Source organism: Globicephala melas, chromosome 20, assembly GCF_963455315.2.
Source record: "Globicephala melas chromosome 20, mGloMel1.2, whole genome shotgun sequence".
NCBI classification, from domain to species: Eukaryota; Metazoa; Chordata; class Mammalia; order Artiodactyla; family Delphinidae; genus Globicephala; species Globicephala melas.
Window position 1 is genome coordinate 36,737,596 of NC_083333.1, and position 19,544 is coordinate 36,757,139.

Genomic DNA, 19,544 nt, shown 5'->3' on the forward strand with positions numbered 1-19,544 from the left:
CTTTCTGAGCCGTTTCTATCTCGGAAGGCTGCAGTCCTCCCAGTGCTGGCTATCACTTCCTGGCCTCTGGAAGAAGAAGAGGAAGGCGGTGAAAGCTGCATGGTGGACTTGCAGCCAGGACTCCCAAATCTGAGCCCTCCTGGGTAATGCCAAGTGAAGTGGACTCTTAGCAGGCCCATTCCCAGTGTAAGACACTTACCCCGTAAGCATCAACAATGAGCTGGAGGACATTGCTGGAATCAGTAGACAGGACCCCCACTGTGGTCCCTGGGATGAGCTCACTATAGTTCTAGAAAGGAAGACAGAGATGTCCGGGGATGACTGATGAAGCTGGTGGTCTCCAAAAGCCCTCCCCAAATCAGACTGAGGGTCTTGAAATGAAACTTGAGGGAAGGATGGGATTTTTTTTTTTTTTTTTTTTTGTGGTACGCGGGCCTCTCACCGCTGCGGCCTCTCCTGCTGCGGAGCACAGGCCCCGGATGCGCAGGCCCAGCGGCCATGGCTCACGGGCCCAGCCGCTCCGCAGCATGTGGGATCCTCCCGGACCGGGGCATGAACCCGCGTCCCCTGCATCGGCAGGCGGGCTCTCAACCACTGCGCCACCAGGGAAGCCCAGGATGGGATATTTTACTTGTCACTGCCAGGAATATATCTAGCAGTTTTTCAGCACTGAGCAAAATTATAGAGAACCTCTCACACCCCTCTCCCCACTGAATTACTCCCCTCCACCACTGCAAACATCAACACACCTATCCTACTAGGTTCAAAGTTAGAGGAGAGAGACCGTCGAGAGGAATCATTAGCTCCTGGGTCTTTCCTAGTTAGGGACCATGGCCAAAGCTGGTGTGGGCTGGTTCCCTGAGACAAGTCCACCCATCACAGGCCCCACTCCCACTCCAGGAAGCCCCAAAGGCATAGTCACCTGGTAGAGATTGACTACATTTTCAGTCACTGCAAAGATCAAATTGATGTTTTTCTGGGACAGCTTCTCGGTCATCAGCCCCAGAGAGGGATAATCCTATGAAAAGAGAGGATGTGATGGTTAGTTAAGAAGTCTATTCACATACATCCATGAATTCTAAGCCTTAGGACTTGGGTGGTTTGGGCCATGGCCCTGACAGTGGTGGGATTTAAACCTTTTCACCCCATGACAATGTGAGGCAAACACAAACCCAGTTGTGAACTCTAAGGATAGATAAAGAGGTACAGGCTGGTAGTGCCAAAACTAAGCACCTCTGTCTTCCTACTCAAATTCAATGCATTCGTACCAAGGAGCAGCTTCCACGGGTCAGGTACTGCCAGACCTCGTTGTTTTGAAGCTTCCTCTCATTTTGCAGCTACTGAAAAATGCCTTGGGTTGTTGCTTGCAATCCTTCACCATGTGGTCTCAACCTTCCTTTCCAATCATTCACCTCTCTCCCCCTTCTACTTACCACCGAGCTGGCCCACTGTCTTTCTCCCACCTCGAGTGGCCTTCTTTTTGGTAATGCTCCTCCTTCCTTAGGACCCAGCCCAGGTCCCACCTTCTCCAGGAGGCCTTCCCTGATCATCCCAGTTCATGACGAGCTTTCCTCTTTTGAATACCTAAAATCCTCATCAACTATTCTATCCAGTTAGCTGTAATCATGCATCTTCTGTTATTGGTACCACACCTCCTCAACTAAACCAAAATCTCCCTGAGGGTGAGACCTTATATAGTCTTGTTATCTTGGCCCCTGGTAAGGCCCTGCATAGACTAGGTGTCAATCGTTACAGACTCGCCCATTGCCTGGTAGTGCTCAACCTGTATATGGCTGACACCAAAGAATTCAAGCCAAAATGGGGGTGCTGGTAAATTATGAACATGTCCCTGGAATCCTAGACCTTTCAGGGAGCTCATGAGATCATGCAACTCAGGTTCCTTTTCACAGCTGTACCTTTAAGCCCCCTAGATGAGGCAGTTGCTACACTGTCTTTAAGAAATGAAGAGTTCACACCTCTAGATACTCAGAGTGGCAGCATTCTGCAGGGCTCTACGTTCTCTTTATGGCTTACTGCAATCCCTCCTGTTTCAATGTAAACTCCTCTCCTCTTATTTAACCTTCTATGGTTAGATGAAAACAACTTATACAGAAAACAACTTATAAGAAGTCTTCTCATACAGAGCAGTGATTACCAGAGGGGAAGGGGCTGTGGGGAGGGAGAAATAGGTAAAGGGGATCAACTGTATGGTGACAGATGGAAACTAAATTTTTGGTGGTGAGCACGCTGTAGCGTACACCAAAGTAGAAATATAATGTTGTACCCGTGAGACTTATATAATGTTATACACCAATGTTACCTCAATAAAAAATAAATTAAAAAAAAGTCTTCTCATGGATCAGCTAAAGCATCCTTTAGCCTTCTTTTATTCCAGCTAAAGGACTCTGAGCCCTTTAACGTTTCCTCACAGGACTGGCTTTCTATGCTTTTGAGGATCTTTGTCTCTTTTTCCTCTGTCTTCTTCCAATAACCACAAGTGAGCATGATATTCCAAGAGGGGCTAATCCATGCACAGTCGACAGGATGGCCTGCTTTCCAGCTGGACCTGCAGAAGTCCTCTGGGTCCACTCCGGATGCCATGACGATGCTGCTGGTGCTGGAGGCAGTGGTAACACCGACCACAGCCAGGACCATCTCTAATGGCTGTACAGGTGGTACCCTGGATGAGGGCATCCAGTAGGTGGGAGAGGTGAGGGCGGGCTGAAAAGAGCCCTGAGCCTTGCCCAGAGGAAGGGCTGCCATTTTCATATTCACACAAAGACTGTCTGGGTTAGGGCAGTCCTGGCCATAGTGAATAGGAACCATAGGTGGTACCGAGAATCTCACCATGGTAGTGGAGGCAGCATAATGGTTGTCACTGCCCACATGACACTGCCCATCGTTGGGCTGGACGATGCCTGCCAGCCTTCCATCCAGCGCTATATGGGTCTTGGCATCAGTGGTAAACACCAGCAAGTGGGAGGCATCATTCCTCCAGCCAATCTTCTCCTGTTAAAAAAAAAAAAAGGCAAAAGAGAGACAGCAACTTTAGCCATGTCACTGGTACAAAACAAAGACCCAAGAAGCTCCCCATCTGAAGGGCTAGACAAGTTGTCTTGGAGAAGGGCCTCAGTCCTAGTCCTTGGAACATAAGCTGGAGTTTTCCAACTCAGGGGTTTCTGTTCTCTTAAGAAAACAGTCTCAGGGCTCATTACTTCAAGCAGCTGAAAGACACCTACTTCAACTCCAAAGAGAACTTCTTCAATGATAATCACATGGCCCATCTAGAAACCCATCTGCATCTGCAGAGCTGGGTTGGGCTAGAAGAAATCCCATCTGGACATCTGCCCACTTTGCTGAGGTTAGGTGAACCCAGCCTTGACTCTGATACACTTCCAGAAAAGATCCTCTCCCCAGAAAACATCTGGGACCACTGAGGTTCCCAAAAGCATCAGCTCTGGCCAGGGAGCGGATACAAGCAGAGGCTGCTGATCGGGAGCAACCTGTTGCTCAAATTGTACAAATTGTACAAAGCTCTGCCTAGTTCCTATCTCGTAGTTCACATAGAAATCCCCGCAGTTGAGCCACTTCCCGCCCCGTTTTGATCTGCACCACCCACACCTGGCACTCCATGCCCTCCAAACCTACATCACAGACGGTAGCCTGCATGATGGCATCAAAGCCACCCTCTGGGGCATCTCGGTTTCGTGACACACTCTGCTTCTTCACCTCCTCATTGAAACGGGTCACCTGGTCAGTTAGCGTCAGCACGTGTTTGTAGCCAAACATGGGCAAACAGGTGGTCTTCATACTGGGGAGGGAAGGAATGATTTAAGCAGACATCTGATGGAAAAGGCTGCATGGGGAGTGGGAGGGAAAAGAGGGGGACAGATATAGACAGTGGAATGCCCAGGCGAGTTCTATACAACTACCATTACCCAGACAGGTTAGACTCCAAACCCTTCAAATTACGTAGGCATCACATTGACCTAATCTCCAGCTAGATCAGAGGATAAGGGAGCGAACTGTGGAACCAGACTACCTGGGTTCAAATCCCAGCTCCTTGACTTACTAGTCATGGAACCCTAGGCAAGCTTCTCTATACCTAACCTATAAAGAAATGGGGACATGATAACACATATCTCATAAGAGTTGTGAGGCTTAAATGAGTTAATAGATGTAAAGCTTTTAGATCAGAGTGAGGCTCTAGTTGTTGTTGCTATCACTTTATATTTAACACTTCTCTAAAGTAACATTAACACAACAACAAAGCAAAAGTTCATCAATAACTTAATGTCCCTGAACTATCAATAAATTGATAGATCTGTGCCGAACAGGAGCATTTCTGTCCCCAGTCCAATGGTTTGTTTAACTGATGGCTGACACAATTTCTGGGGAACCTTACAATCCAGACAGAAGGTTAAAAAGGCACATCATATAACTCTCGAATCTAAAAAGTAAATTCATACCTCGTCAGGCTCGGTAACCATCACTTTAAATTATAACCCATGGACTTGCATAGTCTCCAACAAATAAATAAGCCATTCAGTTGTAAGTCCAACTCTCAACAGAGGGACACATCAACTTATGCTCTTAGAAGGTTCAACAAATATCATTTCCACTCTTTCCTATGCCTCTAGGACTTAATTTCTTGCATTTTAACCCTGCAGGACTCATATCCTGGATAACGAGGACAATAGCAATGGAATCGATCATTCTGAAATCATAACTCCTCTATCTACTTATACTATTTATTCGTGGCCTAGACCAAGAAGCTGATGGATTTCCTTTCTAGGTCTCCAAACAGTCTTGGACTCTATTAATACAACACTCCAGATCAATGGGTTGGCCCACTTGCCGGACAGGGAGACCATGGTAGAGAGGAGATATGATTTGGCCAGAAGGCAGCCAACAAAGCTACCCTAGACTAGAAAGAGGAAGCAGGACTTGGATTTGTCTGGGGCAACGGGGAGAGATGCTGCCCTGGCTTCTAGAAGAGAGACTTACTCATAGCAGGGGTTTCTGAGGGCCTCTGGTGGGGAGATGTACATGTATGGTGAAACGGGCTTGTCCACAAAGGCCCCGAAGCCAATCCGCAGGTTACTGGTGAGCTTACGCATCTGGGAGGCCAGCTTGGTGCCCAGGTTCTGGATGTTCCACAGATCATCCTTCATGGAATAAGACAGGTCCATTAAGTAGTAGATGTCCACAGGGTAATCCTCCACCTGCCGAACTTGGACGGAGAAATTCTTCGAATCATCTGCAAGGCAGAAGGACGTTAATTCTTCTCCTCTTCTCCCTCTAAGACTTAAGTAGATTTGGACACAGCTGGGATGAAGTCACTTTTTTTTTTTTTCCCCGCACCACTCATCTTGTGGGATCTTAGTTCCCCGACCAGGGTTTGAACCCGGGACCTGGCAGTGAAAGCGCCAAGTCTTAACCACTGGACCTCCAGGGAATTCCCTGAAGTAACTTTTTAATCAAACCAAACTTGAAAGCCCTGGTCCCTTTTCCTCTCCCCTTGCAATTCTATTCCTCTTCCAATCTCTTGACCCTCCTACTTTTAACCTCTTTTTTTTTTGCTGTACGCGGGCCTCTCACTGCTGTGGCCTCTCCCGTTGTGGAGCATAGGCTCCGGACGCACAGGCTCAGCGGCCATGGCTCACGGGCCCAGCCACTCCACAGCATGTGGGATCTTCCTGGACCAGGGCACGAACCCGTGTCCCCTGCATCGGCAGGCGGACTCTCAACCACTACACCACTAGGGAAGCCCTTAACCTCTTCTTTTCCATTCTAAAAGTCTCCACCCTCTCTAAATCCTCATCTGTCTAGTCCTCTGGGTCCCAAGGGTCTACCACCCTGAGTCACAGACGTGTTGGCAGTTATTACACTTCAGGCTCTGTAAAAGGTAGGAACTATGTCCCACCCTTCTCTGAATCCCATAGTAACCAATATACGCCTTGCACGTAGAAGGTACTTTCTTAAATTCTTGACTTAATTGAAAAGTCAAAATGAGTGCTTCAGAAAAGCCTGTCTCTGGACTTCCCTGGTGGCGCAGAGGTTAAAAGTCCACCTGTCAACGCAGGGGACACGGATTCAATCCCTGGTCTGGGCAGATCCCACGTGCCACGGAGCAACTAAGCCCGTGAGCCACAACTACTGATCCTGCGCTCTAGAACTGGCAAGCCACAACTACTGAGTCCACGTGCCACAACTACTGAAGCCCGCATGCTGAGAGCCCATGCTCTGCAACAAGAAAAGCCACCGCAATGAGAAGCCCGTGCACTGCAACAAAGAGTAGCCCCCGCTCGCTGCAACTAGAGAAAGCCCGCATGCAGCACAAAGACCCAACGGAGCCAAAAATAATTTTTTTTAAAAAAGCCTGTCTCTTAGCCTAATCCGTCCCCCCTCTGAAGGTCTCCTGCCCTATTTTCTGTGCCCCCATGCATGCCCTGCCCCAATCTTACATGGAAAACGAGCTTACAATTTGCTTTCTCATCTTAGACTCACTTGAGCCTCAATAGAAAGCTATATGCTGGGTAAAACAGGCATTGGGGGAAAGAAGAAACAAACATTTTTTGTGTACCTACTAAGTTAGAAGGGTTAAGTAACTTGCCCAAAGTCAAATAGCTAATATATGGAAGAGTCAAGATTCAAACTCAGATCTTCTGACTTCAAGTCCCCAAACCTTCCACTTTCTTCCATTCTCCTACCCACACTTCCCTCCACATCCTTCTCTTCCCACCCCAATTCCACTGTGAGCTACTTCTGCAGGATCCCCACCTGGCCGTAGCCGGAGTGCAATCCTCTGGGGACTGACTTGAGTGATCTGGGAGCTGTCTCCAGAGCCCTTGTCACTGAGGGGCCTGGCCTCCAGGATTCTGGCCTCGCTGATGGGAAACTCGATGGACTCCAGGGCGCAGTCATCCTTCAGCAGATTCTCCTTCAGGTTACAGCGGGGCGAGCCCGGAGGCAGAGCCTGTAAGACGAGAGGAAGCCCTGTGATCAGAGCTACGGTGGTTCTCTGCTTCCTGCAGGCTCTGCCACATCCCAGCAGCCTAGAGCTTACCCAGCACTTTGGAGCTAAACCAACATAAATGAACTCGTGTGGGCCTTCCTAAGATAGCCCCTAGGCCTGTTGTACAGAAGGGGGAGACTGAGGCATCAGAAAGGTTGGGTGAGTGCCTGCTCATGGATGGGTAGGTAGGAAGAGGAACAGTACAGTAAGAGGCCTGTTGGACCAGTGTTTTTCAAACTGTAAAATGCAGCCCACCTGTGGGTCTCAAAAATCAATGTAGTAGGTCTCAACCACCAATTTACTAAAATGCAACATAATAGAATAGAAAGTATCGAAGTGTGTAAGTGGTAAAAGTAAATATTGTTTTGGGAAAGGTTTATTTATTTTTTAAGTTGAAATCTTTTTTAAGCTTCTTTTTTTTAATATTTAGTTTTTATTTTATTCATTTATTTTGGCTGTGCCAGGTCTTAGTTGCGGCACAAGGGATCTTCATTGTGGCAGGCAGGCTTCTTAGTTGCAACATGCGGGATCTCGTTCCCCCACCATGGATCAAACCCCGGGCCCCCTGCGTTGGGAGCGTGGAGTCTTACCCACTGGACCACCAGGGAAGTCCCGGGAAAGGTTTATATGTTGGGGAGTAGGGTATAATGTGTATAATAAATAATGATAACAATGTATGTCTTTCTGTAGGTGAGGGTCAAAACAGTTTGGAAGGCACTGTGTTAAAACGCTGGCTGGGGTGTGAGATCCACGAGGGCAGGGACTATGTGTGTCTCATTTCCCCTCTATTCCCAGCACACAACGCGAGACTGACAACTAAGTGATGGGGGGAGGATATGGGGAAGCAGCAGAGAGTAGGCGCTAAGAGCACAGATTGGCTGACACTACATCTCAGCATTGCCTCCTCCTAGCTGGTTACTAGGGCGAGTCACCTAAACTCTCCAGGCTTCGCTTCCTCACCTATAACATGAAAATAATAATAGCCCCAGCTTCACAGGGATGTTCTGCAAGACCATATAAGACAGTGTGTGTAAAACACATAGCACGGTGCCTGCCATAGTGTAAATGCTCAATAAATCTTAGCTATTATTGTAAGATGTTCTATAAATAGTTCCTGGATAAATTAATTTTGAATACACTTCACAAGCTCAGGCAAATCCCATGATGTCAAGCCACTGATCAGAGCCTGTCCTATCACTTTCAGCTTCCTCCCTCACCCTGGCCAAATGGCAGACTGAGTGCCCTTCCAAACACCCCGGTGTGTATCCCACAGCCCTCTGGGGCTCGGTGTGCGTTTCCACCTGAGTATTGAACGGGGGACATGCTGCATTGGAATGAATGCTAGAAATCAGGAAATGGGTTCAATCCTAGGTCTGCCACTAACCAGCCTGTGACCTCAGATAAGTCATTTCACTCCACTGAGCCTCAGTTCCCTCACCTGTTCACCCCTGTTAAAGGGGTTAGATGACATGGTGTTCTCAGTCCCTTCCTGCTCTGACATTCAGCAAACTTAGCCAGCACCGTGTGGGCGCAAGCCCATAAGGGCTTCTTGCCAGGCTGGGGGAACTGCCTGCAAAGCTAGAAAACCCCTCCTTGGACCTATTTCGAAATATCTAGGCCTTCAACCCCACAATCCCCCACATCCCTACCCACCCCCTCTCACAACCACTTCCAGAAGTCAGCTGAATAACCCACACCAATATCCCAGAACAGCCAGTGTTAACATTTATGGAGTACTCACTGCATGTCAGGTACCAGAAGAAGCACTTTACATGGATTATTGCAATCCTCCTGATCACGGTTCTGGAATGCTGGAATTATTATTATTTTACAAATTACAAACCTGAGGCTTGGAGGTTTCACAAATGAGGAACCCAATCTTACAAGTAAGAAATCGAAGGTCTGGAGAAATTAAGTATTTTGCCCAAAGCTACAGAGCTAAGAAGTGGCAGAAGTGAGATGCTGACTGGATTGTCTGACTGTAATTATCCTCATAAAACGGTACGTTGTATTGCATTCTGTGTAGAGCGGGAATCAAGGCAGAGAAGCAGGAATGTAGAAGAAACAGTCCCGGGAAGAGCCACACCTGAGAATGCACCAGGTAGGGAACAGGATGCAAGATGGGGATACGGGAGGTGTGGGAAGGATAGATAACATTCTGCCTTCTCAGCCCCTCAGGTGACTGGAAGCCATGTTTCCAGGAGAGGGACTGGGCCACAAGGAGACATCCATACTCAGAAACTCAGGACTCTAGCTTAAACCCGTCCCGATGCTCGACGCCCCTCTCCCACTCCTGCCCAGCCCTCCTCTGATAGGCGGAAAGGCTTCCCCATGTGGATGGGACCATGAACACCACCAACAGTACTACAGACTGAATGTGTGTCCCCCCAGAATTCATATATTAAACCCTAATCTCCAAGGTGGTGGTATTAGGAGGTGGGGTCTTGGGAGGTGACAGGTCATGAGGTGGAGCCCTCACGAATGGGATTGTGCCCTTATTGTAAAAGAAGGCCCCAGACATCTCCCTGGCCCCTTCCACCATGGGAGGACACGGTGAGGAGACGGCCATCGATGACGCTGAATTTGCTGCTACTTTGATCTTGGACTTTCTAGCCTCCAGAACTGTAAGAAATAAATGTTTGTTGTTTAGCCAGCCTGCCTGTGGTATTTTTGCTACAGCAGCCTGAACGGACACAAATGACATGAGGACCGCCCTCGCCCGGGCAAAATGTGGAAAGAGCTTCCAGAAGCCAGCAGCTTCCTTCTTCCTCTTCACGGGTCTGAGGTAGAGAAACGGCATCAGCAATGGGAAATGGTACATGAGACTTAATCTTCCTGGTTCAGAAGATCCCAACAGGACATCAGAGCTCCTCAGAGAGATGAAGATGCCCTCCCCTCACCCACCCAGGTCCCTCTGCCAGGGACAGAATGGCAGAAGGGAGAACTCACGAACACTGCACGTTTTTGTGCCCCAATTCTTGTAGCTTCTGTCCATCTCTCCCAACCCTTCTCTCTCAGGAAGCAGTCTCTTTCTTGCTCAAAAAACTCCCTACTGTATCTCTGATTCCAGGGTCCCACAAAACCCCAGAGAGAAAACCTTCCAAAAAAGGCAATGACTGGATGGACCGAGATGCCCTGAGTTGCTGATCCTTTCCAGGACTAAGACAGATGCTGAAGGAGAGAGAGGGAAGGGGGAGACCAGGAAACAATGAGAACAGCAAGGCCATCGTGTATCTTCAGGCTGCATCGGTGCAGGGAGAGAATATCTCGGCGGGGGTTTCCTGACCCCCACTTCCTAACGTGGCAGTGTTTATTAGAAGAAAGTCTGAAGTGCCAAGCCTTGCTGACAGTGCTTATGGTTTGTTATGAATTTCCGAAGAAATCTAAACACTAAGAAACAAAAACTGTCTCCTTCCCTCCCTCTCTGGCCGCTGACATCAGGGGTCAGGCCTGCTCCTCAGCCACGCTCGCCCTGAGAGCCTGCTGTCCCGAAAGGACACCAAGGCACTGACCTCAACACATCTGGGCCACATTCCTTTCTTAATCACCCAGGCTGAGAAGGTAAAAGGAATGTGTCCAGGTTACTCGGAGAGAAAGCTGGAAGGAGGGGGGGAGGAGTGTTCAAGTTCCAGTTACCAGTGAAACCAGATGTTACACAAAAAGGGCAAAGATAACCAAGACCCAGGGGAAGAGCCAGAGCACAGCAGTGGGAGGTCCCAACCCACGTGCAGTGTGAGCTGAACTCCCGCCCTCTCCTGGCGGGAATTCAGCTCCTAGTCCCATTCTCCATTAATCCCATTTTAGAAACTGGGAAAGGACAGCATGAATAACTGTCATTATTCTCCTTATTTCACAGGGTTGGACAGGGGATAAAACTGTGAATGGGAAATGCTTTCAAAATATAAAAATCTCAACGGAAGTCAAATATACTCAAATCCTTTTGATCTGATAGAAACAAATAGATTCAAATAGGCGACTCTTTCCTACTATTACCATTCTAACTACTGCTATTATTGCATACTCTTTCTTGGAGAACAAGGAACAATAGGTCGTGGTACATTTTATTTCCCCAGAGTGCTAACAAATGCCTCCAATCCAAAAAATGAACATTGTTCTCTTGACATCTGGTAAGGACAAGAAATCACTTGAACATAGAGAGACAGAGGTGTGGAGGGGACAGAAAGGAGAGGAAAAGGAAAGCATTTTAGTTTATGGTTATTGATACTCACACCCCACTGTTTACAGAGGGAGGAGCACTTTTAATATTATGCCTTTTTTTATGATAACAAATTGGGGCAAAACACTCAAGATGAGAGTTTGCCCTCCAGATTAAGAACAAAAATAGGAAGAAAGAAAAAGCAGCAGAGAAGTGAGAATGAAATTATATTAGTCACTAAAAAGGAATTAAACAGTGGCCTAAACCTCCCGCCACCAAAAAGGCAGAGAAGAAAAATGAGAAGTAAGTCCTATTAGAGTCTTCTTCTTTGTGGGATCCAAACCCTTTCTTCTTGTTTTATCCATGGATGTCAGGCTGAGTGTGAGCAGGTCTACCTTCTGACGTGCACTCACGACTATGGGAGAATTCCTAGTATTTCTCTCCACATTAGGGTTGCCAAATTTGGTAAATATTTGGGATATACTTATACTAAAAGTATTTGGGACATACTTATACTAAAAGTATTTCTTGTTTGATTCAAATTTAACTGGGGTGTCCTGTATTTTATCTGGCAACTTTAACTTCAGCTCCACCCATCATGACCCCAATGATCAGCCCCTTCAATTAGCAATATTTGCCAAACTTGCTATTGTAACAACCCATTCTGATGCAACAGGTTCAGGGTCCATCCTGGAAACCCTTATCTTTAACAAGCACCCTAGGTGATTCTTACCAGCAGGCAAATTTGGAAGGTTCTAGATCCCAACATGATGCCACCAAGGCCAAGACCACAAGCTGAACCTCTCTGTGAAGCCAGCCTCTCTGCTAGATTCACAGTCCAGAGACAGCACACCACCCCAACCCGTATCAGTATCCAGTCCCCCAAGAACACACCCTATGCAGATGAGCCCAAAACTCTGCACTCATCCACATTGGCTATGTTTTCCTATTACCCAGCCAAGGGCTTGCTATCCACACCCAGAGCTGCTGTCCTCCAGGACCAGGGAAAGCTGAGCCCAACCAGTTGTTTTTCCAGGCACTGCCAACTCTGCCTGTAACAGCCAAGGTAAGAGAGGCAGGAGCAGAGGGCTCTCCAGGATTGATTATTCAACAAATCACATGCAAAGTGGCCCAGATGGTTCACTTTTGGTTTCTAAAATCAACAGCCAAGACACTTTCAGCAGTTAAACTTGGTCAGTGCAGGGGAAGCCCTCAGGAAAAAAACAGCAGTCCTGTTCAAGTTACAGTCCGGGATTCCCACCTCCCATTTCTCCCTGGTTGACAAATGTTAACCCACACTGGTCTCCTCTGCTACCCTTCCTCCCCTCTTAGATAACTGTAGTCATTCACTAAGCCCTTGGCCCTCCCGCTTCCCCAGGGTGCTGAGAACTCAGCAAAGGCCAGGAGGATGCTTGACTAACTTCCTGTGTCCCCCTCCCCCTCCCTAGGTCCTGTCCACTGATTCAATCCAGAGCAATAAATGTGACTTTATCACTCAAAAAAACCAAAAACAAAAAAAACACTTTCCTTTTTAAATTCCATCCTCCTAGAAAATATCTTATTGGACCATCTATCTCCTCTCATTAGTTTTCTTTGGTCCTGGATACACCCGTCTTCTCTCTGACTCCATCCCCCATCCCTAGGCTAGTCCTACATTATATTTTGATCCTACCTGGTACCTTTCCCACCCTCCTTCTTCCCTCCTCCCACCTTGGTATGCCCCATGGGAAAAAATTCACCACGGCCATCAATAAATATTCTACATATATCTCCAAATTCTGGTCACATGACCTAAGGGCTTTGTCTGGTCAGGCCTCAGCATGGCCTCAGCAGGCCAGTTACCTGGCTTGTTCCTATGCAGATCAAGACAGGTGACAGACATTCCAAGAATCCCAGACTCCTCTGAACCACAGTTTCTCCATTTTGTCTTGCTTTGGGTTGAAGAGAGGGGAGCATCTTTTGAGTGATACTAGGGCTTCTGCCCTGGCTACCCCTCTGCTCCAACCAGCTACTGGCCATCCAATCCAATGAGGCGCCCTCCCCATCCAGCTCTCCCTTCTTCGAGGATTCAGCTGCAGAATTCCAACTTCCTCGTAAAAGAAGCTTAATAATATCACGATGGTGACCAAGGGAAGGAGCACACGGCAAATGAGAAGGGAGGAGGCCACATCACACTTGAGCAGCCAGTTCAGCCCAGAGGGGTGGAGAACCTGCGGGGGTGGAGGGGAAGGGCTCACTCAACCCAGCCCCACCCCCAACTCCCAGCCCCAGGGAATATCTCATTTGCTAAATGAAGTCACTGTGGCCCAGATGTTGGGCAGCTGCCTCTGGAAGCAGTTCTCGTGCTGAACTGCTCAGAGGCCAAAGCAGTGTGCTGGGCTGGCCTCTGTCGTTCTGGCTGTCCTCTCGTTGAGGGATAAACACAGCCTCTCGGCTCCCACCCCCCACCAGCCTTCCAGGGAGGTTGCCTTTTTAGGAAACTCAGCAGATTGGGAAGAGAAGCAGAGAGAATGAGGGCCTGAGTTAGAGCAGTCACGGAGCTGCAGAGGGCAGGGACGGAGAGGGCACCTCAGGTGGCTGACACGCAGCCAGGCCAGGAGCTCAGGTAACCACCTGCCGGGGACCAGGCCCATGACTCAGCCCCAGACTCTGTGATCACTGGACCTTCTCCAGCCACACTCACCCCCCAGCTCTTGCCAGCTCCAAATTCCCATCCCAGCCACAAACACAGCCATTCCCTCAGACACACTCATTCCCTAGGGCCCCAGACACAACAAATCCTCTGCCTAGACACAGCTAACCCTTTCCTGTCACCCTCCGAGCCTCACCAAATTGGCCCAGCTCTTTCATTGACACCTTCCCAAGAGAAGGAAGGAAGGAGAGGAAGAGAAGAAAGGAAGGGGAAAATGTAAAGCCATGGGGGTCCAGTCATCAGACAGGAAAAGGGAAGAGAAGAGATCCTCTGTCTAAACAGCCCCCCACACAAGCGCAAAATCCCTTTCTTGCTTGCCTTTTAAAAATTCTGGAATGTTCATAAGCCAGCATCCCCTTTGTACCTATAACCCTCTCATGCCTCCCTTTTTGAGACCCAAGGCCCTGCTTCTCGGGGGTGTTGCACCCCAACAAAAATCAAGCAAAGTGTGGTAAAGGATGGCAATGGCTACACAGAGGCCAGCAGGCCTAACCACTCTGCCTAAGGCCGGGGCCACGCAATACACTCTGGATGGCATTCCAGCAACAGCCCATGACAGCTCCCTTCGACGGCCATCAGTGGGAAGGCTTCTCCCTAGTTTTGCTCAGAAGGGACAAGGGGCTTGCATACTTAGGAGGAAGGAGATATCCCCATGGGTCTGTCTCTACACAAAAGCAGCTAAGTCTGGGGAAGAAATAAAGTCGGATATCTGCTCCTTACCTCATCTGAGCACCAGGCACACATGGGACTCACAGCCAGACATTGCTGGCAGGAGCTCACGCCTCGTGTGGCACAGATGTTGGGCCCTGTAACAGAGAGACAGAGGCATTAGTATCTCATCTGACATGACAAAGTACCTGGTCTGCCCCCATCCTTTCCCAGCTTTCCCAAATGCCCAGGTTTACAGCTCTCAGATGCACACAAATACACCTTACCCATCCCATGGACATGTACCAAACACAGGCTGTTTGGTAAGGGAGAAGGAGAATGAGGAAGGTCAGGAGAAACTCACCACAGCCCTCAATTGATGAGGTCACTGTGATGGCAAGTGATGGAGCAAGTGTCAGATCATAAATGACGGAAAGGCTTTAATTAACAACTGATTTGACACCTACATTGTACAAATGAAAATCTCAGGCCCAGAGCCATGGCAACGTACCCTCTCTCCAATTATTCTAGTGACTTAGTCACAGCCGCTACACAGGGAATTCAGAGCCCGGATGCACTAACATTAACACACGGTCTAAATATGGGGGTGGGGGGTGACCGCCATGGCAGTGTCCTACTGGCCTGCCAGGGGAAAGCAAATCTTCTCAAGCTTCCCAATACATATATCTTGGGATCCAAGTATATAGAATGCTTTAGGGAAAACCGCAGAAATATTAGAAAAAGTTGACTGATACAAGCTGGAAGAACATGGAATTTTGGAGTTGGAAGACCTGTATTTGAATTCTGAATGCTCTTCTTACTAGGTGTCATGACCTTGGTCAAGTTAGTTAACCTCCATGAAGTGATGATATCTGTCTCATAGGATGTGGGCAAAGAAGTCAGTGAGGTAAAGGAGAAGCAGTGGGTACACTACAAAATGCCACTCAAGTGTGAACAGTCTTCATACTGTCAAAGGACAGAGAAAAAGCTGCAGGGAGGAGCAGAGACAACCAGAGGCATGAAAAGAGCCTTGAGAAGCCCAACCAGGAAGCAAACCCCAGACATCTGCCTGGACGGAAGCCCCCATCCTCCCTCCTTCCCCCAGCTTAGCCTTCCTGGCCTCAGTCAGGTAAACCTCCAGAGCCCCAGGAAGGCCTTCTGCAGTACAGTCAGCCCTCCATATCCGTGGCTTCTGCATCCGCAGATTCAAACAACCACGAGTTGGAAATATTCAGGAAAAAAATTCCAGAAAGTTCCAAAAACCAAAAGTTGAATTTGCCACGTGCCAGCAACTATTTACATAGCATTTACACTGGATTTACAACTATTTACGTAGCATTCACATTGTAGTGTAAGTAATCTAGAGATGACTTATAGAATACAGGAGGATGTGCAAAGGTTATATGCAAACACTGAACTATTTCTATAAGGGACTTGAGCATCCTTGGATTTTGGTCGTCAGGGGAGCTTGGAATCAATCTCCCACAGATCCCGAGGGACGACTGTGCAAAGAGCAGAATGAGGGAGACCCATTCCTACTGTGACCCAATTATCTTGACAATTACTTTATCCAATTTTCCAAAGTGGCCCTTGCCCCCAGTTTGTAAGACCAGCAAATATATCTGGGGGAAATCAACCTCATCACTGGGATGTTTTCCCAGTGTCCCTGAAACTTCTTACGGAGCTGTCTCAGTCCCTTTTATAACAGCGTGGCTGAACTCCCTTTCAACATCTGGGGAAAATAAAAAATAAAAAAAAAAACACCCAGCAAATGCGTGTGTACACACATACACAAAATATTGTTAAGAAAAATTATCCAAAATGTGGAAATAGGCAAAGGGAGTACTGGGTGTCCTTTCAAGGTAATGCAAAGGGTTGACCAGTAGACCCACCATGCTTAGGGATTATCTGATTTTCCAGGGATGTGTACCTTTGTTTGACTTCTATCTTATGATTCTGTAAGAACAGAGGTTGACCTGTAGAAAACCAACAACAATGGAGAGCAACGTATATGATTCTTATCCAACAGCAACGTAAATGATTTCTGTCCGGTAGAAAAGGTAACCCCCAAAGGTTAAGGTTTATTGCCTTGTAGAACATTAACCAATTTTGAATCTGTTAGGTAACTGATTTTGACTGACTGACTATAACTCCCTTACTTGAATTCTCTTTTGAACTAGTCAACATCTTATTGGTTCCCTCATTAAGTTGGATGAAATCTTTGACACATGTTCATTTTATAGTTGTATGAGAATCATACTTTTAACTCTTTGAAAATTGCACTTTAACAGTATCCATCTCAGGGCAGAGTGACCTAACAGAAAAGGTACACACGCAGTCAGCAGACTGTGGTCCTAACTGAGTCACCCACTAATAATATAGTCTTGGATGAGTCATTTAATTCCTCTCAGCCTTAGTTTCTTCACTCCAATATTCCCAACTTATAATTATTTATGTATCTGCCTTAACAGCACTGCCGCTCAATAGATTTTAAGCCTCTTGAGGCCTGTCCTGACCAGCCCAGCCTCAGCCCTTGCTCAAAGGAGATGCTCAATAAATATATATTAGAGCAAATTGAGAGGTATTGTACTAGATCAGTTTTGTTTTGTTTTTTAAGCAACTGAGCTCATTTCTCCAAATTATGCATACAATTCCAATATAAAACAGGCAAATGGGTTGAAACTGTTCCTTGGGCAATTTAAATTCTCATTGTTCTCCACAAAACACTAGATTATACGTGGAATCCTTGAAGCGCCTTCTGGAAGCCCCACATTTCCTCAGAGCCCTGAGTCTGTCTAACTTCAAAGACCTTTCCCAGGACTTCCCTGGTGGCACAGTGGTTAAGAATCTACCTGCCAGGGCTTCCCTGGTGGTGCAGTGGTTGAGAGTCCGCCTGCCAATGCGGGGGACACGGGTTCGTGCCCCGGTCCGGGAAGATCCCACATACCGCAGAGCGGCTGGACCCGTGAGCCATGGCCTCTGAGCCTGCGCGTCAGGAGCCTGTGCTCCGCAATGGGAGAGGCCACAACAGTGAGAAGCCCGTGTACCCCCCAAAAAAAAAAGAATCCACCTGCCAATGCAGGGGACATGGATTCGATCCCTGGTCCGGGAAGATCCCACATGCCGCGGAGCAACTAAGCCCACGTGCCACAACTACTGAAGCCCGCGTGCCTAGAGCCCGTGTTCTGCAACAAGAGAATCCACTGCATTGAGAAGCCCACGCACCGCGATGAAGAGTAGCCCCTGCTCGCCACAACTAGAGAAAGTCCGGGTGCAGCAACAAAGACCCAATGCAGCCAAGAATAAATAAATAAATTTAGTTTAAAAAAGGCCTTTCCCAACCCTAAGATTCTTCAAGTGATATGCTACTGCGAGCCCCTGAGTAACCTCTGGGGCTCCAGCCTCTGACGGACTCCAACCTAAGCATGCCATACAAGGACTGCGAGGTGGAGATTACGGCAGTGGCTCCAGACCTGGCCCTACGGCACCAAGGCCACCTCTGAGCTGGGGTGGCCCTCAGCCAAGATGGTGGCCATCTTCCATCTTTCTAATGGAAGAAAAGTAGCCAATCTTCCCAGAGCTGCCAGATTCAGAATGCCTGAATGTTCAGAACCAGCAATGCATCCAGAGGGCCTCTCCCTTCACGGGCTGCCTGGCCGGCTGTTAGCTCACAACCGCTCTTTTCTCAGCCAGATGGGAACTCATCCCCCTTTTACTGCCTTATTGGAAGAGTTCTGAGAGAAGCACAGCCTGCACTATTTTAGGCATCCCCTTTTGAAGTTTCCATGAGAATCTACATCCATGGGAGTACTTCTGGACATAAGTGACATGGATTTTCGGTAGGGAGAGGAGACGCACAAGATCGCAGGAAGCGTCAGAAGAGAGAAGCGGGCTGTGGGAGGTGTGGGCGCTGTCTAATTATTTTTTGAAAACTTTTCCCAGTCTATCCATTTAGCCATCCATTCATTCTCAAATTAGCATTTCCCCATGAGTCCTTGACTCATAGCCACAAAAGCAAGCCTTATCAGATGTGAAATAAACAACAGCAGCCCCACCCCCACCCCCGCAGTGAACGGGCAGTCCCTGACCCCAGAGGATGCTATGAGCTGCTGGGACTTGTTCTTTAGGAAGTCATGGCTGGGGAGTCACGGTTACCCAGCTCCCCTTACCTCTCCTTTTTAATGAATCACAGGTTGATTTCATGAGAATCAATGATTCCCCCCCCACCCGCTTCCTGGGATGCCCCCCACCAAGACCTGCGACCAAGGGCAGGTTCCCCAGAATGCAGTGGCTGAAAGCGACTGACTCATCAGAAGTCTCTGTGCCTGGGCCATGCTGATTCAACGAGCCGCTGCTCTGAGGCCACCCCTCCCCCAAAACATGTGGAAGGAGTTTGGGCCTCTGTTTCCAGTCATTCATAAGGCCTATGTTCCTGCTCAGCCTCGGAGGCCCAGACTTGGCTCTGCTGGAGAATCAAGGGTCTTCATCAGAACTTTGTCACTGAAACAAATTAACAACCCTAGCACCCATTTTCTTGGACAGCTTAGCCACAGCGAGGCAACAGGAGGACTGGCCCTGGTCCTCCCGGTGTAGTTATAAAGCAACCAATCCCTGTCACCCTCTGAGCAAAACAGCTGGCAAGACAGAAAGTTCTCCATAAAGGCTGCAGCTGCTATGGTTGCTATTGTTTTTATTGTTGCTGTTTTTATCCTGAGGCCCAAGCAGTTGAAGGCAGGGGATCAAAAGTGACCACCTGGAGGAGTGGGATAGGGAGGGTGGGAGGGAGGGAGACGCAAGAGGGAGGAGGTATGGGAACATATGTATATGTATAACTGATTCACTTTGTTATAAAGCAGAAACTAACACACCATTGTAAAGCAATTATACCCCAATAAAGATGTTAAATATATATATATATATATATATATATATATATATAATCTAGGAGGGATGGCCAAGAAGAGAAGGCCAATTAGAAAACATAGACAAGACCAGCAAAGAACTTTGCCTGGAAAGTAGAAGTAGAAGGC

General features: G+C 48.0%; 1 protein-coding gene across 2 annotated transcripts in view; it reads right to left on the reverse strand.

Moving 5' to 3' along the window:
• The window catches only part of ITGB3 (integrin subunit beta 3), a 54,112-nt gene that overhangs the window by 23,918 nt on the left and 10,650 nt on the right, over nucleotides 1–19,544 (reverse strand). For both annotated transcript variants that reach the window (XR_009560401.2, XM_060290772.1), the window contains exons 2-8: nucleotides 14,587–14,672; nucleotides 6,784–6,979; nucleotides 5,008–5,260; nucleotides 3,649–3,811; nucleotides 2,848–3,009; nucleotides 923–1,018; nucleotides 200–289 (exon numbers count right to left, since the gene is read on the reverse strand). Coding sequence is in view for 1 of the 2 variants with exons in the window: in XM_060290772.1 (XP_060146755.1) it covers nucleotides 200–289; nucleotides 923–1,018; nucleotides 2,848–3,009; nucleotides 3,649–3,811; nucleotides 5,008–5,260; nucleotides 6,784–6,979; nucleotides 14,587–14,672 (1,046 nt within the window). In the remaining variant the exon portion in view is untranslated. The remainder of the gene's footprint in view (nucleotides 1–199; nucleotides 290–922; nucleotides 1,019–2,847; nucleotides 3,010–3,648; nucleotides 3,812–5,007; nucleotides 5,261–6,783; nucleotides 6,980–14,586; nucleotides 14,673–19,544) is intronic.